General features: G+C 49.7%; 2 protein-coding genes across 6 annotated transcripts in view; one reads left to right on the top strand and one right to left on the bottom strand.

Moving 5' to 3' along the window:
• The window catches only part of KHK (ketohexokinase), a 15,315-nt gene extending 6,211 nt beyond the window's left edge, over positions 1 to 9,104 (top strand). Inside the window, exons 3-9 of one of the 5 annotated variants that reach the window (XM_017964473.4) lie at positions 1,849 to 1,983; positions 2,172 to 2,306; positions 4,118 to 4,190; positions 4,883 to 5,029; positions 7,643 to 7,731; positions 7,840 to 7,997; positions 8,085 to 9,104. In XM_017964473.4, coding sequence (XP_017819962.1) covers positions 1,849 to 1,983; positions 2,172 to 2,306; positions 4,118 to 4,190; positions 4,883 to 5,029; positions 7,643 to 7,731; positions 7,840 to 7,997; positions 8,085 to 8,170 — 823 coding nt within the window. In that variant the 3' untranslated portion in view covers positions 8,171 to 9,104. Of the gene's footprint in view, positions 1 to 1,848; positions 1,984 to 2,171; positions 2,307 to 4,117; positions 4,191 to 4,882; positions 5,030 to 6,531; positions 7,501 to 7,642; positions 7,732 to 7,839; positions 7,998 to 8,084 lie in introns of those variants that run through there. The other 4 variants (XM_017964474.3, XM_017964475.4, XM_078349671.1 and 1 more) reach the window with 4 other exon arrangements.
• Positions 8,938 to 25,479, bottom strand: CGREF1 (cell growth regulator with EF-hand domain 1). The gene is made up of 6 exons (XM_003734771.6): positions 25,219 to 25,479; positions 12,454 to 12,544; positions 10,809 to 10,874; positions 10,644 to 10,714; positions 10,383 to 10,507; positions 8,938 to 10,173 (listed from the first exon to the last, which is right to left on the bottom strand). The coding sequence occupies exons 2-6, from the start codon at positions 12,531 to 12,533 to the stop codon at positions 9,667 to 9,669; spliced, it is 849 nt and encodes a 282-aa protein (XP_003734819.3). The 5' UTR covers positions 12,534 to 12,544; positions 25,219 to 25,479; the 3' UTR covers positions 8,938 to 9,666.

Raw genomic sequence — 25,479 nt, 5'->3', positions numbered from 1 at the left:
GCAGTGAGAGTACCCTGCTCAAGGACACCCTGAAGCCACGTGCTAAAGCTGGGCTCAGAACCCACACCTCCCAGCTCACCGGCTGGCAGGGCTATAGCCCTAAGTGGCTCATGTGTGCCCTCCATGTTGGCTGCTGCTGGGACCTCAGAGCCCTTTGACCTCTGGTGCTGCCGACTCAGCAAGCACTTATCGGGAGGTGAGGCCCACACTTTGCACACTGTGGGCACTGGGGCAGGCTGCCAGGTGCTGGCCTGTGAAGCGCAGCCCTTTGAACTCTAGTTTGAGGGGGGCTGCTAGCAAAGTCTAACCGCCTGAGCTATAGCCAAACTCCCTGCCTTGATGAACTGGCAGGAAGAGAATAGAGGGAGAGAATCTGCCCTGTGAGATGGAACAGGATGGCTCAGAGCCAGGGGCTGGTGACTCGTTAAACCTCTTCAGTAGCTCCTTTCCTCCAGGCTGGAGGCAGGAGGTGGCTCTCGTCTAGGGTGGCCAACTCTCCTTTACATAGCAATCATGCCGATGGGAGGGCTATTCAGAATCCTCCCATGTGCTCGACAAACCTTTAGAGAGCACCTACCACGTGCCAGGCACTGTAGATGCAAAAGTTATTTGGCACACCAAACCATATTTCCAATGCTTTGGGAAAGCTATTTAAAGGAGTTGTAAGTCAAGGAATGATGCCCCGACTTGGTACCTTTATGCAAATCTGTATTATCCAGCTTTGGTGTTGCTGAAAGCAGGCTCTGGCCAGGCTAGAAAAGCCAGGATGGTGGCTGGACTGCTGGGCATAATTGCCAGTTCTTTTGGTGTTTTTTTTTTGGTAACAGACCGGAGTGCAGTGGTTCTGTCACTGCAACCTCCACCTCCTGGTTCAAGAGATTCTCCTGCCTCCGCCTCCCGAGTAGCTGGGATTACAGGCATGTGCCACCATATCTGGCTAATTTTGTATTTTTAGTAGAGATGGCTTTTCTCCATGTTGGTCAGGCTGGTCTCAAACTCCTGACCTTAGGTGATCCTCCTGCCTCGGCCTCCCAAAGTGCTGGGATTACAGGCGTGAGCCATTGTGCCCAGCCTAATTGCCAGTTCTTCAGCACAGAACAGTGCACGTCCAGAGAGGGCCAGGATGGCAGGGGCTGGTCTCCTTGTCCTCGCCCCTGGGCTCACTCTGCGTGGAGGGCATTCTGGGAGAGAGTTCTGGACCAGGCCGATACTGAGTGGCATCAGGCACCAGGAGCCAGCTAATTGCCTGGGAGGGATCACCTGTCACCTGCAGGAGGACAGAGCAGTGAGCTGGCTCACAAGGCAGCACCACTTCCAGGCTGGGCCTCCTGGAGGCAGGCAGAGAGTGAGAGAAATCACAGCATTAGGACTGGGAGGGACTCGGAGAGGACAGCACCATGGATGAGCATGTGGAGGACAGTTGGGGACAAAGTATTTCCTTGGAGATTAATTATTAATCCTGCTTGGGCATTGCAGCAAACAAGCCACAGAGCCTCCACCTGCTTGGTTCAAACAGGGTACAGGTTCTAGGGCCTGTCCAAATTTATGAACAGGAGCAGATCCTTTCCAGCTTGAGTTGGACTGAAAAACAGAGTCAGGATCAGGGCATGCTTCAGCCAAGACCTAAAAGGATGGCCTTAGTGTTTCTCTCTCTGAGCTCCAGGCTCTGCACTCCTGCCTCTCCTGCCCTGCTGCACTGCCAGTGGCAAGACTGTGATTCCCAGTTCTCTCCCAGCCCCCTTTGCTTGCACCCCTGCCTTTCAGGGTCCCTAGTGGCCCTGCCAGCTACCCTCTAGTCCCCAAACCCTTGTCGAACTGCACCCCCTTCGGGTTACTCCGCCCTGGCAGTTTTGTCCTGGATGACCTCCGCCGCTATTCTGTGGACCTCCGCTACATGGTCTTTCAGACCACAGGCTCCGTCCCCATCGCCACAGTGATCATCAACGAGGCCAGTGGTAGCCGCACCATCCTATATTATGACAGGTTTGTATGACTGTCTGTGCCTTGCCAGCTGCTGCCACCATCACCAAAATTCCCAGAACAAGACTCTTCTTCTCTTAGAGGCTCGTGTGCTCCAGTACCCCCTCCCCACTCCCATGGGAGGTCCAGGTCACTTGCAGGCTCTAATCTGTTTCTCCTTGACCTTTCCCTGGCCTGGCCTCCACCCTAAGCTTCCTAGTGGCTGACTTCAGGCGGCGGGGCGTGGACGTGTCTCAGGTGGCCTGGCAGAACAAGGGGGACACCCCCAGCTCCTGCTGCATCATCAACAACTCCAATGGCAACCGTACCATTGTACTCCATGACACGTAAGGCCCCCTGGCCTCGCCCTGCCACAACCCACCAATCAGTTGGCTCAATCAGTTCCCTCACTCGCCACCATGGGCATCCCAACTGCCCTCCTCTCTGACTTCTCTGTACCAGAAATTGCTCCCCTGTCAAAATGTCCAGTGATTTCTGAATTGCTTTCAATTAAGGGAAAAGTGAGGTGGGAAGGATTGGGCTTTGCTATGCCTGGTGACTGGCCTTGGTCAACACCAAAGAAGGGCAAACAGGCCTATATAAAATGTAATTTATGAAGTGATTCCTCCATAATTATTAAACAGTTAATCAGCAGCTTGGGTGTGGGTGTGGGTGTGGGTGTGGGGAAACTGTTCTCAGGACAGAGGGGTGAGAGATGGGATTCAACCCTTCTCAAGAAGGGCTAGGGGGGCCCACTGGGATTTCCAGGGTCAGCCCCAGAGTTGCCAGCCTTCAGCATGGCACCAAGGAGCTAGGGTTTGGGTATGCAAAAGAGATGAGCCCCCCCAAAGATTCCAGCATGATGAAGCCAGGCCAAACATGCCACACACCATTCTAGCCATTGGTGAAGGAGAAGGAGAGGAACACTGGGTAAGCGGATCAGGGCATGTAACGTGGCGCTGACCTGGGGGAATGGGACATCCCTCCCTTCAGGGTCCCAGGCCACTCAAGAGAGGCCCATGGGCCTAGACACTTCTCATCCCTCACACACTTCCTCCTGCAGGATTTTAGAGGTTTAGTTTACTGAGAACCTAGTACATGCCAGGTACTATTACGGCTCAGAGGGCCCAAGCTCAGCAGCCCTGGGGATTAGGCTGTCCCTACTGCCCAGCCTGACCACTGGACCTGGAGGAGGGGCAGCCATCCCTGGGCCTGTATGTGCAGTGAGTGAGTGGGCGGGCACATGTGCTACAGGTGACCTTCACATTGGGCAATCCTAGTCAAATGCTTGTTAAGCAACAATCTGTAGCAACCCTGATCAAGGACACAATGTAGCTATTCACAGAAGAGGAGGGAAAGGAGCTCGGAGGAGAAATATTTATTGCCTGCTGGCCTCAGTCCAGGTACATTCACACACATTACCTGCAACTGCAGCAGCCTGCAAGGAGGCTGGGGGTTTCGGCCCCATTTATCAACGGGCGTGCAGCCTCCCAAGAGGCCCAGGCAGGTCACACAGCTATAGTTAAGTGGAAGGATTTCACCACAGACTGTGGAGCGGGGATGTTGGCTGAGTTGAGGTCTCTGGCCCAGGAGGGTCAAGGCAGACTCCCACCCAGGATCTCCATTCCTAAACCAGCCAAACAAACTCTTCCTCAAGTGCCAACTACTTTGACCTCAGGGTTGCAACAGGGAACTACTAAACCCAAGACATGGATGCCATAGGCAAGCTCCAACGCTAGGTCGCCAGAAGTGAGGGGGACCAGACAGCCCAGGCAGAGGGTCTCAGGCTTTATAGTTTCTCAGGGCTCTGCCTGTGGGAGCTGTGTGCTACTGCAGGGGATTCTGGGAAGTGTAGGCTTGGCACTCCTGGTGTATTCTGGGAGGTGCTGTCTCCAAGACACAAACCTGGCCGGTTGACACGTGTTGCTGTTCAGTTTACCCTGAGATAATCACAATCTCAAACCCAGGAAGGGGCACTCCAGCAGACTGTGAAAGGGCCCACCTGGAGCTAAGCCTGAGAATCCTGTGCTGTGGATCCAGCTTCCTGACATGCTGCCGGCAGTGCCGGCACAGGGTCCACAGCTGCAGGTTAGAGACCCTGGCCCTGGCTGACCCCATCACGCTCTTTCTTCTCTGTCCTTTCCATCCTGTGACCTAGGAGCCTGCCAGATGTGTCTGCTAAGGACTTTGAGAAGGTTGATCTGACCCGGTTCAAGTGGATCCACATTGAGGCAAGCACTGCCTTACCTGTGTTTCAGTGGGCTCAACCCGCCAGTATCCTCCACATGTTCTCCTCCTGGCTGTGTTTGAACCATCAAGTACCTTAGAGATAAATGAATCCAACCCCTGTATTCCCTCTCCATCCTTCCTTATGTCTGCAGGTGAGGAAGCTAAGGCCCAGAAAGATAAGGTGATTTATTCAAGGACACACAGCAGAACATAGGCACAGCTGACTCCAGGCAAAGTCCTGTGCTTTCTGTGCTATGGGCTTGCCCCACCGCCTCCAACTGCCTTTGGCAGAAGTCTGACTGCTTAGGGCCTGACCTGTTACCTCTGGGGAAGCAGGAAGGACAGGGCCTGACTCAGCTTCCAAATAAAGGGAACTAGAACCTTTACTCCAAGAGAGGTTTTGGAGTCTAGGTGGGAGGAAATCCTGAGAAGTCCTGAGTTCTATCATTTAACCTATGGTAGGTCTTTCACAGTCTCTGTTATTCTTTAGTCTTCTCATCTGTGGAATGTGTAGCTGGTTGATAAGGTCTCCAAGGTCCATGACAGCTCTGAATTTTGAGATTTAGGATGGGGTTCTAGCCCAGCTTCCCCCAGGCCCTCTCCCTCCTCACCCAGAGTTTCAGCAGGGCAGGAAGAATGAGCCAGATTGGCCAGGCAGTGCTCAGCAGTCCTCAGCTGTCCCGTGCTGCCCCAGGGCCGGAATGCATTGGAGCAGGTGAAGATGCTACAGCGGATAGACATGCACAATGCCAGGCAGCCTCCGGAGCAGAAGATCTGGGTGTCCGTGGAGGTGGAGAAGCCGCGAGAGGAGCTCTTCCAGCTGTTTGGCTATGGAGACGTGGTGGGTGCCCTATGCAGCCTCTCTTTGCCACTTCCAGCTAATTTGGTTCTTCTTATTATGTATTTATTTATTTATTTATTTTTATGTTTTTTGCCCACCCGCAACTGTCTTGATCGAGTTATAGAGACAGAATCTTGCTCTGTCGCCAGGCTGGACTGCAGTAGCACGATCTCAGCTCACTACAACCTCCACCTTCCAGGTTCAAGCAATTCTCCTGCCTCATCCTCCCAAGTAGCTGGGACAACAAGTGTGCACCACCAAGCCCAGCTAATTTTTGTATTTTTAGTAGAGACGGGGTTTCACCATATTGGCCAGGATGGTCTCGATCTCTTGACCTGGTGATCCGCCCGCCTTGGCCTCCCAAAGTACTGGGATACCGGCAATAAGCCACCGTGGCTGACCACTAATTTGGTTCTTAAAGGGGGCCAGAGTCCTTTTATCATGCCTACCACAGTTGGAATAATGGTTCCTGGTTGGGGGTTAAAACAAAAAGGTAGACACATAGCCTTGGGCTCCAGTGCAGGCCTCAGCAGTGACCAAGGAGTAGAATGTCTCCACCCCAGGAGGGTGCATAGGTGTAGGAATACCCAGAGGGCTTGGGTAGGGCCTAGACAGCCATAGGGCAAGCCTGTGGGGAAGCATTTCCTCTCTGGGGCTCCCGAGGCTTTTCTGCTGTAGAATGAGGGCACACAACTGTTCTCTGAGGTTTCTTCCAACTCAAGGCTGTCTGGCAGGTTGTGGGGGTCACTAGGGATGAGGGGAGGGTGGGGAGGAGACTTGCATTAGTTACTTTTTGAAAGGCTTGGTATAAAAGGAATTTGGAAGATAATCCCAGCATCATAGCAGAAGCTGGTTGGAGACCATCCAGCCAAGGTCCTCAACCTTGGCTGCATATTTAAAAAGATGAATGCAGGCCAGTGCAGTGGCTCACACCTGTAATCCAAGCACTTTGGGAAGCTGAGGCAGGATTTCTTGATGCCAGGAATCCAAGACCAGCCTGAGCAACATAGCAAGACTCCTGTCTCTATGAAAATTAAGAAATTAGGCCAGGATCAGTGGCTCATACTTGTAATCCCAGCACCTTGGGAGGCCACTGCAGGAGGATCACTTGAACCCAGGAGTTTGAGACCAGCCTGGGCAAGATTGCAAGACCCTGTCTCTGTCAAAAAGAAAAAAAAAATCCTGGCATGGTGGTATCCACCCATAGTCCCAGCTACTCAGGAGGCTGAGGCAGGCAGATTGAGCCCAGGAGTTCAAGGCTGCAGTGAGCCATAATTGGCTGCAGTGAGCCATAATTGCACCACGGCATCCCAGCCAATAGAGTGAGACCCTGACTCTAAAAAAAGATGGCCGAGCCCCACCATCTTGTTTTTATTTGATTGGCAGGGGTAGAGCCAAGGCTTCTGTGTGTGCGTGTGCGTGTGCGTGTGTGTGTTTTACCAAAACTATCTCTGGAGATTCTAAAATGTAGCTAGTGTTGAGGGAGCCCCTTTGTTTTCCAGATGAAGAAACCATACCTAGAGGACATAGTTGTGCGTGGAAAAACCCAGCAAAACCGCTCCAGGGAGCCAGCATGGCGGTGATAGATTCCACCCCAAGGTGGCGCTCAAGGCTTTCTGTGGGGTTTCAATCCTTTGATCCTTTAACTAACTGACCAGGGCTTTTAACAATTTACAAGGCTGTATTCTATCATATATAAGCATCAATAAAAATATGTTTCTGGACCGGGCACGGTGGCTTATGCCTGTAACCCCAGCTCTTTGGGAGGCCGAGGCAGACGGATCACCTGAGGTTGGAAGTTCGAGATCAGCCTGACCAACATGGAGAAACCCTGTCTCTACTAAAAATACAAACTAGCTGGGCGTGGTGGCACATGCCTGTAATTACAGCTACTCCAGAGGCAGAGACAGGAGAATCACTTTAACCCGCGAGGCAGAGTTTGCAGTGAACTGAGATTGCGCCATTGCACTCCAGCCTGGACAACAAGAATGAAACTCCATCTCAAAAAAAAAAATGTGTTGGCCAGGCACGGTGGCTCACGCCTGTAATCCCAACACTTTGGAAGACCGAGGCGGGTGGATTACAAGATCAGGAGTTCGAGACCAGCCTGGCCAATGTGGTGAAACCCCATCTCTACTAAAAGTACAAAAATTAGCTGGGCATAGTGGTATGTACTTGTAGTCCCAGCTACTCGAGAGGCTGAGGCAAGAAAATTGCTTGAACCCAGGAGGTGGAGGTTGCAGTAAGATGAGATTGTGCCACTTCATTCCAGCCTGACAACAGAACAAGACTGTCTCAAAAAAAAAGAAAAAAAAATGTTTTTCTGGCTGAGTGTAATGGCTCACACCTGTAATTCCAGAAATGTGGGAGGCTGGGGCAGGAAAATAATTTGGGGCCAGGAGTTTGAGACCAGCGTGGACAACACAGGGAGACTCTGTCTTTACAAAAAATAAAGAAAAAAGAAAACCATATTGCCGTGGGACAGTGAGATGCTATGTTGGGGATGTACGTGGACATGTTGGGAGAGTCGTATTGTAAAAGGGGCAATGCCAGGCTGCTGTCGGTGAGCGGCAAGTTAGAGGTGACCACCAGCTTCTCTTCCACTGCCCACAGGTGTTTGTCAGCAAAGATGTGGCCAAGCACTTGGGGTTCCGGTCAGCAGGGGAAGCCCTGAGGGGCTTGTATGGTCGTGTGAGGAAAGGGTGAGCTGGGGAAGCCAGGAAGGTGCTGCCAGGGGTCTGCCCTGGGGCTGAGGGGATGACTTGGGGGAGGGGTGGACTAACATCCAGCTAAGTGGAGCTGTCTTGCAGGGCTGTGCTTGTCTGTGCCTGGGCTGAGGAGGGTGCCGACGCCCTGGGCCCTGATGGCAAATTGCTCCACTCGGATGCTTTCCCGCCGCCCCGTGTGGTGGATACCCTGGGGGCTGGAGACACCTTCAACGCCTCCATCATCTTCAGCCTATCCCAGGGTGAGTACAGCAGCAGGAGGGGACAAGGACTGGGACCTGTCCCTGCTCCAAACACCCACCTGACCTAGCTACTTGTCCCTCCTCCAGGGAGGAGCATGCAGGAAGCACTGAGATTCGGGTGCCAGGTGGCCGGCAAGAAGTGTGGTTTGCAAGGCTTTGATGGCATTGTGTGAGAGCTATGCAGCAGGAGGAGCCGGCTCCCCACACACCATGGAAGCTGCCTGCCCTTGCGGCTGTATCGCCTTCTTCCCTCCATTCAGCCTGGCATCCAGGTTGCCCTGCTCACGGGACAGTTGCAGGCCATAGGGAGGACTCTGCCTGTGTCCTGTGTTCCCCACACGTCTCTCCCTGCAGAGCCTCAGAGCAAATAAATCTGCCTTGGAGCCATTTTCCCCTGGCAGCTTCTGTCCTGGATGTCTGGACTGCTCTGGCTGGGCATTCCCGAGGCTCTGACTCTTCAGTCCTCCCTCTTTGTGTCCATTCCCCCAATTAACCTCCCTGCCCAGGCCCAGAGGAGTGGCTGCCTGGGCTAGAGCAGCAAGAAGTGCCCCGGGCTTGCCACCAGCTCTGTCCTGGCTGGGGAGGACACTCAGCACCCCACACCCAGCGAATATGCTGAAGAACCAGAAGCCGTGAGAGCTCCTCGGGGCCTGGGAGTCCACATGGCTGAGCCAAACTGACAGGCCAGTGGGTGGGGTGCCTCCTCTGCCCTGCCCGCCAGCCTTTGTTGTCCAGAAATATCTCCTCCTGTTGACTGCCCCAGAGCCTGAAAGTCTCACCCTTGGAGACCACCTTGGAATTAAGGGGGTGCCTCAGCCACAAATGTGACCCAGGATACAGAGTGTTGCTGTCCTCAGGGAGGTCAGGTTAAAACATGTATTGAAATTGGGGCCAACTCCAGTATAGGGGGATAAGGCCTTATAATGTAAAGAGCATGGGCTTTAGAGTCAGACAGACCTGGATCCAAATCTGCCATTTAATTCTTTGCATGTCACCTTGCAGTACAGTGCTTCACACAATCTGCTTCAATTTCTTCATCTGTCAAATGGAGCCAATTCTGCTTCACCACAGAATTATTGTGAAGATAAAATCATATAATATATAAAATGCCCAGCATGATGCCTGATGTGTACGAGACTCTCAAAAAGTTCTGGTGATGATTAATACTACTGGGGATGGGAGGCAGATACAGCGTGATGGGGACTACCTGCCCTGAGCTGCAGGAGAGTATGGGGTGTCTGAACACCAGGTGAGGGGGAACCAGAGAGTGTTTGGGGCCCAGGGATAGATGGAGCTTTCCTCACTGGGTCCTTGCAGCTGGCCATGGCTGGCACCATAGGCTCTGCTGCTGGAGCACCGTGAGGCCTAGAAACACTGGGAAAGTGGCATCCCTGTCCTTTCTGGTCGTCAACCCCCTGCTCCCCAGAGAGGCTCTGGGCAGGCTGGATGGGTAGAGAGGTGGCCTGGGGGTGAATTCATTCAATTCTTTATTGGTGATCTGCCCCTTAACTTAGGGTTTCCCTGAGCTTCACAGAAAGACCTGATACCTACTGGGATCAGACGGGGGGCACAGAGGTGGTTCCTGTCCCCGCATATATCCGCCTGCCTGCTTCAGGGCTTATGTTCTGGCACTGAGACTTCTCAGGGTACAAGGCTGTATCTTCATGATCTAGATCTCATCATTCTCCAGTTGAACAATGTGCACCTCAAACTCATTTGGGGTGTTCTTAGACTCCAGTGTTTCCCCCGGAAGTTCCTTGGCTTCTTCTCCATTTTCCCTGGCCTCTGCCTGTCCCTCAGCTTCCCCTTTCGGCCTGGGGACATCTTCAGCCTCTGCCTGCCCCACAGCTTCGCCTATGGGCCCGGGGCCATCTCTGTCAGCTTCTGCCTGGCCCCCAGGCTCCTGGACAGACTCCAAGGACTCCCTTTTGGCCTCTAACTGGCCCTCAGCTTCTCTGCGCCCCAGGGCTTCCTGTGTTTCTTGTCTTAATGGGCTTTTAGCTACCAGGGACTGCCTCCCAACAGCTTGTGGCTCCTGAGGGGACGGAGCAAGGGGCTCTCTGGGCTCCACGTGACTGGGGGCCTCTCCCGGGAAGTTGATGAGCTCAGCAGGGGTCATGAGCCCATCCCCATTCAGGTCCTGGGTCTCCAGCACTTTGTCCACTATCAAGATCACCTGTGGAAGCAGAGTCACTGTGGGGTCTCCAGTGACCAGAGATATTTCCAGGAGTCCTGACCCTCCCCAACACACCCTTGCATCCTTGCCATGCAAGATCCGAGGCCTCCTTTTACAGAGGATTCACCAAAAGAGTTATGATGAGAAAGACCCAAGCCCCAAAGTGCTGGGTCTCATTTATGGGAGGACCTTCATCCAGCAGAGCTTACCGGGTTGGTGGTAGGAGAGCTGGCAGCTCCAGGGGCCAGAGCAGCTGTCAACATGGACAACAGCTCCAGGCCATCCAGCTGTCCACTCTGGTCATAGTCATGGAGGGCAAAGAGGTAGAGGAGAACTAGAGAAGAGAAGCTGGATTAGAAGAGGTGCTGGGAGAGATGGAGAAGGCAGGAGTCAATGGGGCAGCCAAGGTCAGTCCCAGGTCCGGGTGCCCAGAGCCTCCCGTCCCTGGCCACATCAGTCCAGCCCCTCACCCTGCTCCCGGCTCAGATGCTCTGGCTTCACTTCTGTCCTTTCTAGTCCCTTTAGGTAGCTCTGCAGAAGTCTGTCAGAAAAGTAGAGAAACAGCCCAGGAGAGATGAGTCTGCAGCTGGGCCTGGTCTTCTCCCTGAAGGTACTCCCCAGCCCAGCCTACTCACCTGAGCTGCTCCGTGCCAGGCTGGAAGGGGTTGGGCAGGAACTGATGCTGAACTTCAGAGTCTGGCCTGGAGGAGGGAGGGGAAGAGTAGTCTTGCAGAGAGCCTCCCTGAGGGCCCAGCCTGTCAACCTTCTGCCCCCAATCTCCTGGCAAAGTTCTCTCCCCAAACCCAAAGGGTGTTGCCCCCAAAATTCCGAAAACCTTGTAGGGAGGAGGCTCTTCTGGTCTCCTTGGAAGCAAATCCTTAACTCCCTCAGACTCCGTTTTTGCAGTTGGCTACATTAGACTTTAAATGAAAACCCAAACAAAACATCTGGTTAGGTAGAGGCCAGAGGAGACCACACCTAGTAGACACAAGTTAGAGATCCAAGGAGACAGCCCAGTGAGTAGCAGGATGACATGGGCCATGGAACCCCTCTCCTTCCATGCTGGGAGCCGAGGGGCCAGTCTCTGAGCCCGGTGGCACTGCCCAGATTTACACAGACCCAGTTTGCTCCATGACATAAAATTGACTCATACTTTTTCAAGGACAGGGTATAGCTCTTGGTTCTGGGATTTCAAGCTGCTCAGGATCTCTGTCAGTCTTTCAAGCTCCAAATATGCTCCCACTTCTGGACTGGGTTAACTGTTTGCTCAAGTCAATCCAGACCTGTGATGCAGAGAGCTGGCAGGAGTTGCTGGCAGGAATTTTTGTCACTGCTACCAGCCCTTGCGGCTGTTCCTGTGGCTGTTTCCCCCTCTACCTAGCATGCTCACTGCATAGTATTTATAAATAAAGCCTTCAGAAAGGTATTCCTATAACATAGAAATGACATGCTAATGATCTCTACTTCCTTGGTGTTCCTGCCATAAGGTTTTGTTGTTGTTGTTTTTTGTTTTTATTTTTAAAAGACGGGGTTTCACCATGTTGGTCAGGATGGTCTTGAACTCCCCAACTCAGGTGATCCACCTGCCTTGGCCTCCAGAGTGCTTGGATTACAGGCATGAGCCACCGCGCCCAGCTGTTGTTGTTTTTTGAGCCAGAGTCTTGCTCTGTCATCACCCAGGCTGAGTGCAGTGGCTTGATCTTGGCTAACTGCAACCTCCACCTCCCAGGTTCAAGTGATTCTCTCGCCTCAGCCTCCCAAGTAGCTGGGATTACAGGCATGCACCATCATGCCCGGCTAAATTTTTTTATTTCTGTAGAAATGAGGTTTCACCATGTTGGCCAGCCTGGTCTCAAACTCATGACCTCAGGTGATCTGTCTGCCTCAGCCTCTCAAAGAGCTCAGATTACAGGCATGAGCCACTGTGTCCAGCCCACCATAAGGTCTTAATAAGAAAACTGAAGCCCCCACTTCCCTGGAGCCATAGCTTCTTCCCTATGCTTCATAATGCACTGGAGCTGAGTTCCCTGATTCCAAATGGGTCCAGCAAGCATATACTGAATTTTCACTTTGTGGCACTCTGACAGTCACAAGGTGGGAGGCTGGTGGCAGGGAGACACAGAGATCAGGGAACCTACACCCCAGTCTGGTGGTAGGAGATACAGAGATCAGGGAACCTACAGCCCATCTCCTGCCTCCCAGAGGGCCCACCACACCCTCAGATTCTCTAGAGACTCTCCCTCCTCCCAGCCCATGGCCCTGCCCTCATAACCCTGTTACCTTGTAACTCCATCCTTTGGAGCAGCCTGACCCTTGGGAAGCAGCAGCAGGGTTAACACTCTCATCATCAAAGGTATCATCCTCCCTGGAACTGGAACAAGGAAGAGAATTAGGGGTCGGGGGAAAGGGGTATCTGCCCCCATGTCAGAGATGGGCTGGGTTAGACACAAGTGCCTTTTTTCCCTGTCTCTACCAGCCCAAAAGACAGGACTCCTGCTCAGGGAGAACTCACACACAGACACCAGAGATCCCCCCATGGAACTGTGCTCAAAATAAATGTCACTTCAGCTCTTGTATATAAAGCACATAGAAGCAGGCCTGCTGTGGTAGAAGCGGAGCCGAGGGCGCATCCCCACCCCACGCCCCATTCCCTTGCTCCCTACCAGCTGCCAAAGTGCCCAGAGAAGTGCAGCACAAGCATGTCTGACTTCCTTCACCCCATTCATCCTACAGAGGGAAAGGAGCGCAGAGAGTTGAAGAAAAAGGCAAGGTTAGAAACGCAGGGAGTCAGGCCAGGCACAGTGGCTCACACCTGTAATCCCAGCACTTTGGGAGGCCGAGGAGGGCGGATCACCTGAAGTCAAGAGTTTGAGATCAGCCTGACCAACATGGAGAAACCTCATCTCTACTGAAAATACAAAATTAGCCGGGCGTGGTGGCACATGCCTGTAATCCCAGCACTTTGGGAGGCTGAGGCAGGTGGATCATGAGGTCAGGAGTTTGAGCCCAACCTGGCCAACATAGTGAAACCCTGTCTCTAAAAAAAAAAAAAACCAACCCCACTGAAGAGCAAATCAAAAGAGGTCTAAACTCAAGCACTTCTTAAAACAGGTCTAAACTCAAGTACAAGCTGAAAACATAACAAATCAGGGTGAAACCAACAGTATCCCCAGGAATTGCTGTTAGCTAAAAGCAGTTAGGAAAATCAGACCCACTACAAAGGAAAAAAGAAAAACTTCCCCTTAGACTGACATGGATTAGGCCCATTGTCAAAAACCACCACTTGACTATATGAAAACAGTCAAGTATAGAATGGACCAATCAAACAGAGCCTAAAGCTTTCTGATTAGTCCCAGGGGTATATACCGGTAATGTAAATTCCTGAGGAAGCAGAAGCCCACCAAGGCCGAGGCCTGAGAGGAAGGTTCATAGCTTTCAGCAAATTCTCCAAGCATCCCATGACCCTAATAAGGTTCAGAACCACTGCCAGGGTGGACTTCCATTTCCTAAGAGATGAGGGGTAGAGCAGGTGAGCACCTGGCTAATGGGAAGATAAACAAAAATTCTGCCTTTTTAAGCTGCCTTGAGGGAAAACCATAAACATGGAAGTTCACAAGAAGATGAAGCTACCTAGAGTCACAGAACCTTTTTGAGAAGGAGTCTTGCTCTGTTGCCCAAGCTGGAGTGTAGTGGCATGATCTCAGCTCATTGCAACTTCTGCCTCCCAGGTTCAAGCAACTCTCTTGCCTCAGCCTCCCAAGTAGCTGGGATTACAGGCACTCACCAGCACGCCTGGCTAATTTTTGCATTTTTTAGTAGAGACAGGATTTCACCATGTTGGCCAGGCTGGTCTTGAACACCTGACCTCAAGTGATCCGCCCACCTTGGCCTCCCAAAGTGCTGGTGCTCAGATTACAGGTGTGAGCCATTGCACCTGGCCTGTCTTTGTTTTTTTTTTTTTTTTGAGACAGAGTTTCACTCTTGTCGCCCAGGCTAGAGTGCAATGACATGATCTTGGCTTACTGCAACCTCCGCCTCCCAGGTTCTAGCAATTCTCTTGCCTCAACCTCCCGAGTAGCTGAGATTACAGGCGGCCACCACCACACTCAGCTAGTTTTTGTATTTTTAGTAGAGTTGGGGTTTCATCATGTTGGCCAGGTTGGTCTCGAACTCCTGACCTCAGGTGATCTGCCCACCTCAGCCTCCCAAAGTGCTGGGATTACAGGCACGAGCCACCGCTCCCGGTCCTGTCTTCATTTTCCTGTGCATACAACTGGCCCCAACAGATAAAGTGAGTATACATAATTTTTTAGTGTCTATAACCCCCAGTGGCCAAAAAGATGCTGAAGCCACAGCTGTCCTAAAGGTGTCCACCAATATTAGCTGGCAAGATAAATCCTAGAATTTTGGTCATTGTACCTGGAAGAGAAAACAAGGTCCTGGTCCCATTCAAGGTAGGCAATTGGAACTGAGATCTCTATATCAACATGAAACCCTCAAAGGGACACAGCCCAGAAAAAGGGTGGACTAGAAAAACATTCAGACTTCCACTTCTGGGAGTGTAATAGTAAATGTCCCAATGAAAGTAACCACAAAGCTGGATAAAAATAGAAAGTATCTTTTCAAAACCACTGGGTTGGCAGGAAATTTTCAACAGTACAGATGTGCAGTGAAAACAGTAATCTGGGGGAAGTGAGCTTTGACATCAGCTTTTGCCCTAGGAGTATCTGCCAAACCAAACCAGGTGAACTTGAGCTATCTGTCAGAGTGCTTGTGGAGTAAAGGAGACCAGAGATGATGCCTGGGCCCACCTGATATGAAGAGACTAACAGGAGATTCCCTACGTAAAGCTGAGATTCCAAACACCTACACCCTGAACGTGAACACAAAGTAAATTTGCTGTGAAGAAGGGCAGAAAAGAATTTTGCCTTTCTTGGCTTTGGTGCTGGGTAGACGGGGAAAAAAATTTCCCTGACAATTTGTAACAAGGCTGATCTAATGTGGGCTTTTCTTTTTCTTTTTCTTTTGGGCGGGGGGAGGAGGGAACAGAGTCTCTCTCTGTTGCCAGGCTGGAGTGCAGTGACACAATCTCAGCTCACTGCAACCTTCGCCTCCTGGGTTCAAGCCTCAGCCTCCTGAGTAGCTGGGATTACAGGCACATGCCACCATGCCCAGCTAAGTTTTGTAGTTTCAGTAGAGATGGGGTTTCACCATGTTGGCCAGGCTGGTCTCAATCTCTTGACCTCGTGATCTGCCCGCCTCGGCCTCTCAAAGTGCTGGGATTACAGTCATAAGCCACTGAGCCTGGCCTGTTTTTGTTTTTTTGAGATGGAGTCTCACTCACTCTGTCCCCAGGCTGGAGTGCTGTGCGTGATCTCAGCTCACTGCAACTTCCGCCTCCCAGGTTCAAATGATTCTCCTGCCTCAGCCTCCCAAGTAGCTGGGATTATAGGTGCCCACCAGGCATGCACTACTACACCGGCTAATTTTTTGTATTTATAGTAGACAGTGTTTCACCATGTTGGCCAGGCTGTTCTTGAACTCCTGAGCTCAGGTGATCCTCCCACCTCAGCCTTCCAAAGTGCTGGGATTATAGGCATGAACTACCGCACCTGGCCTCTAATGTGGGTTTGAAGCCTGAATTATCAATGCTACCTGTATGGATCAGAACATCTAAAGTAGGTAATGTATTTTGAAGTGCAACCTGGTTGATGGCGTCCCCAGATGACTGCCAGAGGAAAACATACATCTCTGGAGGAACTCAACTCTAATCCAGGCCTCAAAGAATTTCCACAGGTAAAGTTCCCAGAAATAAGAACTCAAAGACAAAAATGTTATAAACATACAAGGAAGGCTGGGCATAGTGACTCATGCCTGTAATCCCACTACTTTGGAAGACCAAGGCAGGCGGATCATGAGTTCTGGAGTTCGAGACCAGCCTGACCAACATGGTGAAACCCTGTCTCTACTAAAAATACAAAAATTAGCTGGGCATGGTGGCATGCGCCTGTAATTCCAGCTACTCAGGAGGCTGAGGCAGGAGAGTCGCTTGAACCTGGGAGGCGGAGGTTGAATGAAGTGAGCCAAGACGGTGCCACTGCACTCCGACCTGGGCGACAGAGCGATACTCTGTCTCAAAAATAAATAAAAATAAAAATACAATGAGTGAGTTAAATTGATTAGACACAACTGATATGAGAGTTAATGAACTAGAAAATAGATCTGAATAAATTATCCAGGGTGCATTACTAATGTAATATTGGGAGTAAAAAAAGAAAGAAAGAAAAGTCAGAGTGCAGTTCATTAAGTCAAAGATATAGAAAATATAAAACAAAAGTTAAGTGGCATAGAGGATGGAGGAGATAAGAGCTACAACTGGAAAGAAGCAGTATTTGAAGAAATAATAGCTGATACTTTTCCAGTACGTTGCAAAACACTGGAAAATGCCGATCCAGGAAGCCCGAAAATTCAATGCAGATTAAATAATAAACAGACTTGGCTGGGCGTGATGGTTCACGCCTGTAATCCCAGCACTTTGGGAGGACGAGGCGGGTGGATGACGAGGTCAAGAGATTGAGACCATCCTGGTCAACATGGTGAAACCCCGTCTCTACTAAACATACAAAAAATTAGCCAAGCATGGTGGGGCACACCTGTAGTCCCAGCTACTTGGGAGGCTGAGGCAGGAGAATTGCTTGAACCCAGGAGGCAGAGGTTGCGGTGAGCCAAGATCGCGCCATTGCACTCCAGCCTACGTAATAAGAGTGAAACTCCGTCTCAAAATAATAATAATAATAAACAGAAATATTCACCTAGACCTATTGTTCTGAAATAGAACATTCAAGAAAAAGAAAAAATTGTAAAAGCAGTCAGAAAGAAAAGACAATTCATTTCATAGGAAAAGAAATTAGACTGATAGCTGATTTGTCGATACCAGCAGTGATGCCCAAATACAGTAATATAGTATTTTAATGTGCTCAGAGAGGAGAGAAAATTGATATTCTAGAATCTATTCTCAGCACAGTTACCTTGCAAAATGAGGTGAAGTAAAAGTATTTATTTATTTATTTAGAGACAGGGTCTCACTGTGTTCTGTTGCCCAGGCTGGAATTTGTGGCATGATCATAGCAATTCTCCCACCCCTGCCTGCCCAGCTGTTTTTTTTTTTTTTTTTTTTTTTTTGGTAGAGATGGGGTCTCACTTTGTTGCCCAGGTTTGTATTAGGTTCAAGCAATCCTCCCGCCTTGTAAAAACAATTTAAGATAAACAACTTAGAGAATTTACCACCAACATTCCTTCATTAAAGGAAATTTGGCTGGGTATGGGTTCATAACTGTAATCCCAGCACTTTGGGAGGCTGAGGTGGGAGGATCTCCTGAGCCCAGGAGTTCAAGATACACCTGGGCAATATAGTGAGACCTAATTTTCTACAAAAATTAGGAAAAAATTACCCAGGTATGATGGCGTGTGCCTGTAGTGAGAGCTACTCAGGAAGGTGAGGTTGGGAGGATCGCTCGAGCCCAGCCGGTGAAGGCTGCAGTGAGCTGTGATTGCACCACTGTAATCTAGCCTGGGCAACAGAGCAAGACCCTGTCTTAAAATAAATAAATAAAAAGGTTTAAAATGCAAGAAAACATGGGGAGCAAATAAATCATAAAATATGTAGCTAAATCTAAATAAACATAGACTGTTAAACAATGACAATTATGTTAATATATGAGGCAAAAACGCTGGTCTGAGCTACAATATTGGACAATAACATGTAAGGCAAAGATGGTTGTTTGGGAAAAGAGTAGACATATTGATTAACTTTGTTAAATATGCATGTTAAAATTTTAAGGATAATCACTAAAAAATTAGAACTGGAATGGACAGCCTCAAACCAGTAGGAAAAAAAAAATAGAATTTTAAAAAATGAACTCAAAGGCAGGAAAGGAGGAAGAAGATTAAATAAAAGCAGGAAAAAAGGAAAAAGAAGCAATAAAAAGTAAAGGCTGGGTGCGTGGCTCATGCCTATAATTCCAGCACTTCAGGAGACCGAGGTGGGAGGATCACTTGAGCCCAGGAGTTTGAGACCAGCCTGGGCAACATAGTGACACCCTGTCTCTACCAAAAATAATTAAAAAAAAAAATGAGCTGGGTGTGGTGGCATACATCTGTAGTCCCAGCTACTGGGGAGGTTGAGGTGGAGGGAACATTTGAACCTGGGAGATTGAGGCAGTAGTAAACTGCGACTGCACCACTGCACTCAGCCTCCGTGAGAGAGCCAGATACTATCTCTACAAAAATACAAAAAAACCCCCAAAAACAAAAAACAAAAAAAGGCACTAGTCAAACAGACTACACTTACAGAAATGAAAATAAATGAAATAATAGCATAAATTAAAAACACAATAAAGAGGAGCAACAGAGCCAAACAAGGGTTGTTTCTTTAAAAAGACTAGTAAAATTAGCCAGGCGGTGGCTCACGCCTGTAATCCCAGCACTTTGGGAGGTCGAGGCAGGTGGATCACGAGGTCAACAGATCGAGACCATTCTGGTCAACATGGTGAAACCCCGTCTCTACTAAAAATACAAAAAATTAGCTGGGCATGGTGGCGCGTGCCTGTAATCCCAACTACTCGGGAGGCTGAGGCAGGAGAATTGCCTGAACCCAGGAGGCAGAGGTTGCAGGTGAGCCGAGATCACGCCACTGCACTCCAGCCTGGGTAACAAGAGCGAAACTCCGTCTCAAATAAAAAAAATTAAAAAGACTAGTAAAATTAAAATATATATATATATATATATATTTATTTATATAGCTGGGTGTGGTGGCTCGTGCCTGTAATCTCAGCACTTTGGGAGGCCGAGGCAGGGAGATCACCTGAGGTCGGGAGTTTGAGACCAGCCTGACCAACATGGAGAAACCCTGTCTCTACTAAAAATACAAAATTAGCTGGGCGTGGTGGTGCATGCCTGTCATTCCAGCTACTCAGGAGGCTGAGGCAGGAGAATAGCTTGAACCCGGGAGGCGGAGGCCGCAGTGAGCCGAGATCGCACCATTGCACTCCCGCCTGGGCAACAAGAGCGAAACTCTGTCTCAAAAAAGAACAACAACAAAAACAAAACAAAAAAAACACCAAAGACCAAAAAAAAAAAAAAAAAAAAGAACAAATAGAAAAGGCACAAATGATATTAAGAATGAAAATAGGGACATAACTAAAGAAACAGTAAAAATTTGAAAACTTAGAAGATGTGGCCAATTTCTTAGAAAAACTTAACAAAACTGATGCAAAAAGAAATAACAAGCTTTGCTAGTCTTACAATCACTGAGGATAGTGAATCAGTGAGTATTAACCTTTACTGCTTCTGCAACTATAAACCTGAAATGCCTTTAGAGAGCAGTCTAGAAATGTGTATTAATTGCCTGAAACTCTGACCCAACAATATCGTCTTGAAGATTACTTAAAAGAACAGAAATGAAAAAGAAATTACAAAGATATTTATAGCTGTGTTATTAATATTAGTCAAAGAAATGTAAGTACCCTGACTGTCTAATATTTAGGCAATGGCTAAACAAACCATATTATGCGATCAAACCATTAAATATAAGTAATCTCAAAGATTAAAAGGAAAAAATGAGCGATTTGAGTATATCAAAAGTTTAAACTTCTGTATCATGAAAGATACTATAAATCAAGTTTGAGGAGACAAGTGACAGAAGATTGGAGGAAATGCAGCTAGCCTGTGGAGGCTTCCTGGGTCCCCAGAAGGGTGGGGCTCCCCACCACCTGGGCCTCACCAGAGAGTTGAAGACAGAAATCTTGGCCTGGCACAGTGGCTCACGCCTGTAATCCCAGCACTTTGGGAGGCCAAGGTGGGCGGATCACCTGAGGTCGGAAGTTCGAGACCAGCCTGACCAACATGGAGAAGTCCCATTTCTACTACAAATCCAAAATTAGCTGGGCATGGTGGTACATGCCTGTAATCCCAGCTACTCAGGAGGCCAAGGCAGGAGGATTGCTTGAACCCAGGAAGCAGAGGCTGCGGTGAGCTAAGATTGTGCCATTGCCCTCCAGCCTGGGAAAAAAAAAAAAAAAGATGGAAATCTCCCTAGAAACCCCATAAGTACTGAATGAGGTCCAGGAGCTGCAGAGATGTGTGCCTTCTTTCCAGGAAGGTTAGAGAGAAGGCCCTGCCCACAGGGTGCCTGAGAAGTCAGGAAGCATTGGCTGAAGGAGGGTCTGGGTGAATAGGCAGAGGGCTGCCTTGCCCAGCTCTTTGTATCCAGTGTGCTGCTGGTTTGAATAAGGGGGCTGATGTCAGCTGAGGGTTCCAGTCTCTAAGGTGGAAGGAGGGGTGTCTAACAGCTGAGAGAGCTAGTTGACCAGAAAGAGAATACTAGAAGTTCTGGTCCCCCTGCCTGGGTGTCACAGAGGATACCATGGAAAGCACCAGCAGCTGCCACATGACAAAGACCGGAGGGCAAGCATCCCTAGGGAAGGCAAGTGAGATATAAGTTTGTAGAATAAGGATAAACATTTATTTCTTTAATATTTATTGAACACCTGCCATTTGTGAGGCACTCTTATCAGTAAGCTGACCGCGTAAGGTCGAATTACTTTTTATGCCCCTAAAGACTGTAAATAGATAAGTAGGAAAAGATACAAATGTTAAAAAAGCAAAACAGAATTGCTGTGGAATAGGTGGTACGGCCCAAAGTTGGGGGGTATGGGCCCTGACCTCACGCTGCCTATGTTCAAACCTGGGCTCTGCAGCTCCCTAGCTTTGCGGCTTTTCTGTGCTTCAGGTTCTCCATCTGCAATGCGGGGCTGACGAGCGCACCTCTGGCAGGGCTCTGGTGAGGATTTAATTAATGAGACAAGATGTGTAAAGTGTGGTGCCTGATCTACAATAAGGCCTTTTTCCTTTCAAGAGTTTGTCTGCCCGGCTCCACAGTGGTTTCACACACCCCCTTCCCACCTGGCTCCTCTCAAATTGCTTTCTCCTCCCCATCTGTTTACTGCTGGGACCCAGGCTGACAGGAGGCACTGGAGTAATTTAAATCCCTCAGAGCTGTCAAAATTGTTATCCAGGCCTCATGAGTTATTACACACTAGCAGGTGCCTTTTAAAGAAGGATGTCTGTGAACACCAAAGGATGACTCTGGGGGGGGCCATTCAGACATAAAGGGAAAGCACCTCTCAGATACACTCATCCTCTCTCTCATTAGGCAGGATGTGGTGGCTTTAAAAACATGTCTACACATTCTTTGACATTCCTTCCCACAAAACCTGGAATCTAACTCGCCTCCTCTTGTGTATGATCTGGACTTAGTGACTGGCTTCTAATGAGTTGCTGAAATGATGCTTACATGACTTCCAAGTCCGGATCATAAAAGTGACCTAGTTATGCCTGGTTCTGGTTCTTCCCTCTCCATTCAGATGGAGAACCTGAATGCATGTCCCGCATGACACACAGACATGCGCCTCTGGAAGCCTGAGCCACCATGGAAGGAGCCTGGCATCCCTGAACCCACCCTACGGAAGAGACCATATGGAGAACCCACCCAGAAGCAGATGCCTGAGAAGCCTCCAACTCAAATCTTCCCAGCCCAATAACCAGACAGGTGAGAGAGCAAAGCTCCAGATGATTCCGATCCCCAGCCTCTGAACCGCCCCAGCCAACACTGAATGCAGTAGAAATGTGCCTTGTCTCCACAGCCCTGCCCAGACCTCACTCGTACAAAGTCAACATCAATGTTATCTTTTTTTTAGACAGGATCTCACAATGTTGCTCAGGCTGATCTGAAACTCCTGGGCTCAAGCAATCCTCCTGCCTCTGCTTTCCAAAGCAGTGGGATTATAGGCAGGAGCTACCATGCCTGGCCTATCATCCTTTTAAGCCACTACATTTTGAGGTGGTTTGTTAAACTATCATAGTAATTGGAAGACCAACCATGTAAGGGTTGGCTTCACAGGTATGCGACCTGTGCGTCACAAGGCCTCCGCTCTCAGAGGGGCCCTGTGCTTAGGCTAACGTTCTGTTGTCACCATCTTGAAACTCTCCATCATTTTTGCACCAAGCCCTGCAAATTATCAACCCGGTCCTGAGCCGTACCCCTGAATTACAATCAATCTCCTCCTCATGGTCCTATGCACCCTTCATATATGTAACTCTTCAGTATGTTCAATGGACAGAAAACAGAGCTTTGAAACCAGCCAGACCTAGTTTCAAACCCATGCTCCACCACTGACTGTCCCTGTGACCTTGGGTAAATTAATTATTCTCACTAAACTTCAGTGATCTTATCTGCATACCGGAGATAATATTTACCTCACAGTGTCACAGTGAATATTAAATGGGCAATGAATCACTTCTTGCACAAACTCATATAGAAGCCTTTTAGCGTTATCCTTGTCTCTAGTATCTTCTCCACTTAAAGAACCCTCCATACCCACATCAAAGAAATCTTCCTTTCCTAGAATTCTACTGCTCTAGAATCTTTAATGGCTCCCTAATTCGATTAGCATCCAGAATCTTCACCTGGGCATTCAAGGCCTTCTACAATCAGTTATCAAATTACTGTTGACTCATCTTCCAGTGCTGCATTATGATAGTGATAACATTCTGCTTCAAATAACTTCTGTTACTGGAGTCTCCTAAATTACTTTCCACTTTCATTTTTCAGTGCTTTTGCCCAACCTGTTCCATCCTCAATCTGGAATGTCCTGAGCCCTCCTGACAACCTTCACATTCAGTTGTAGTCCACCTCAGAAATGCAAGTGATTGAGGTGAGTACAATGGCTCACGCCTATAATCCCAGCACTTTGCAAGGCCAAGGCAAAAGGATTGCTTGAAGCCAGGAATTCAAGACTAGCCTGGGTAGCAGAATGAGACCCCATCTCTACCAAAAAAAAAAAATTGTTTTTTAATTAGACAATATGGTGTCTCATATCTATGATCCCAGCTACTTGGGAGGCTGATGCAAGAGGATCACTTGAGCCCAGGAGTTCAAGGCTGCAGTGAGCTATAATTACACCACTGCACTCCAGCCTGCATGACAGCAAGATGCCATCAAAAAAAAAAAAAAAAGAAAGAAAGAAAGAAAAAAGACCAGGTGCAGTGGCTTATGCCTGCAATCCCAGCACTTTAGGAAGCCAAGGTGGATGGATCACCTGAGGTCAGGAGTTCAAGACCAGCCTGACAAACATGGTGAAACCCATCTCTACTAAAAATATAAAAATTAGCCAGGCATGGTGGCACATACCTGTAATCCCAGCTACGAGGGAGGCTGAGAATTGCTTGAACCCAGGAGGTGGAGGCTGCAGTGAGCCATGATTGTGCCACTGCACTCCAACCTGGGTGATAGAGCAAGACTCTGTCTCAGAAAAAGAGAAAGAGAAAAAAAGTAAATGATGTGGACTTTCAGTATATGCTTTTCTTTTCTTTTTTCTTGAAATAGAATCTTACTCTGCTACCCAGGCTGGAGTGCAGTGGTGCAATCTTGGCTCACCATAACCTCCACCTCCTGAGTTCAAGTGATTTTCCTGCCTCAGCCTCCTGAGTAGCTGGGATTACAGGCATGCGCTACCATGCCCCACTACTTTTTTAATTTTTAGTAGAGATGGGGTTTTGCTATGTTGGCCAGGCTGGTCTTGAACTCCTGAGTTCAGGTGATCTGCCCACCTCAGCCTCCCAAAGTGCTGCGATTACAGGCATGAGCCACTGTGCTCAGCCAATATTCTCTTAAATAATGCTTGCAACTGTGACATTTTAGTACAAGTAACCCACCTCAATGTTTAAGGAAAGGCTAAGGCACCTCATGTAATGTGTAATGAGGTTAATGTTATGTGTTCACACTTAGGCATTTCTTAGACATTAACAAATGCTTTTATAAGTGAGAGAAATAAAACAGTTATTGAAGTTATTGAACCACTGCCTGTCAAATAAAAACGTCCCTAACCATTTTCTATAACTATAATGTGCATGAACATAATTACCCTAATAAACACATGAAAGCCACCACAACTGTTAACAGTTGCCATGTAATTTAATAAAGTTATGTCCCACCCGCACACACTCACACATTCACAGTGACCCTCTGGCCCCACTGTTCTTCAAGCCTTTGCACCAGTGCATGAGAGGAGAGCACGCCCTGAAGGTTAGACTTCTGATCAAATCCTGCCTCTGACACTGCTCACTGTGGGACCTAGGCAGCGGTCTTAACCTCTCTGAGCCCTGGGATCTGCATTTTAAAAACAAAGGTAACAGTATCTGTCTCCTAAAGGTTTGCGGAGGCTGCAATGAGAAAACCTAGGGTAGGCGGCTGGCACCAAGCAGGTGCTGCTTGGGTATTTCAGAACCCCTGGGCTGTGGCAGGGGCCTTGCAGGATTATCTTGGGTAACTTCCCATCCAGTGCAAAAATTTATTCCACAGCAACCCTGTCAAATGGTCTCTGCTTGAATCATTCCAGGACAGGAAATCTAGCACCTCACAGGCTGGCACTTCCATCTCCTGTGGAGTCTAATTGTCCGGAAGTTAAAATTTGGAGTGGAATCCTCTCCCTTAATTTATCCCTCTGGTGCCCCTGTGCCTCCCAGCACCCATCCCTCAAGAAAGGAGCCAGTGGCTACAGGGCTACAGGAGCCCATACCCAGGAGCTGCCCCCCACCTCCCGCCACTTCCAGGGAGATGACAGCCTCAGGCTCTCCTCAGCGCTCCATTTCTTCCCAGTCGGATAGGGGGAGGCTCCCACCAGCTGTCCCTCCCCCAGGGCTGTTGGAACCGTGTGCGGGGCTGGGGGAAGCGCCTGGGGAACTGTGAAGCCCCCACGTTACACCAAGGGGCCTCAGGGTCGCTCTCCAATCCCTTCCTCCACCTGCCCTCAGGGAACCGAAGGATGAGGGCCACCGCTCCCGCCATGTCTCAGCCGCAGGGGATGCGGAGGGGCTGCCCTCTCAGGATCTGCACCAGAGGCGGGAAGCCACCTCCCTCGCGCAGCTCCGGGTGGCTGGCGGTGATGGGCTCGGGTCTACGGCCGGCCGGGGCGGGGTCCCACCCACCTGCTGCGGCGCCGCGCGGCGCTGAGGGTCCAGCTCGGAGGGCGCTCCCGGCTGCTGCACCGCCCGCGCCTCGCCTCCCGCCGCCAGCCTCCCCCGGGCCGCTCCACGTGGCCGCTCCACGTCGCCCTTCCAGCTGGAGCCGCCGCCCCGGCCGGGCAGAGTGCGGAGCCAGTGCCAGCCGCCGCCCCGCCCGTCCGCCCGCCGGACTTGGCCTTCCGCAGCTCCACCAGCGCCCTCCCCGCGCCCGCGGCGGGAGGGGCT

This window comes from Callithrix jacchus, chromosome 14 (assembly GCF_049354715.1).
Source record: "Callithrix jacchus isolate 240 chromosome 14, calJac240_pri, whole genome shotgun sequence".
Classification (NCBI taxonomy): domain Eukaryota; kingdom Metazoa; phylum Chordata; class Mammalia; order Primates; family Cebidae; genus Callithrix; species Callithrix jacchus.
Note: the sequence above shows the minus strand (reverse complement) of the source record. Positions and strands in the feature narration are given on the sequence as shown.

What these genes read in the sequence shown, in the direction of transcription:
- CGREF1 (XM_003734771.6), bottom strand. Translation starts at nt 12,533, where the DNA reads ATGATACCTTTGATGATGAGAGTGTTAACCCTGCTGCTGCTTCCCAAG. An exon ending in CCTGGCACGGAGCAGCTCAG is followed by an intron (nt 10,715 to 10,808) that starts GTGAGTAGGCTG and finishes CTTTTCTGACAG; the next exon opens with ACTTCTGCAGAGCTACCTAA. An exon ending in GCATCTGAGCCGGGAGCAGG is followed by an intron (nt 10,508 to 10,643) that starts GTGAGGGGCTGG and finishes TCTCTTCTCTAG; the next exon opens with TTCTCCTCTACCTCTTTGCC.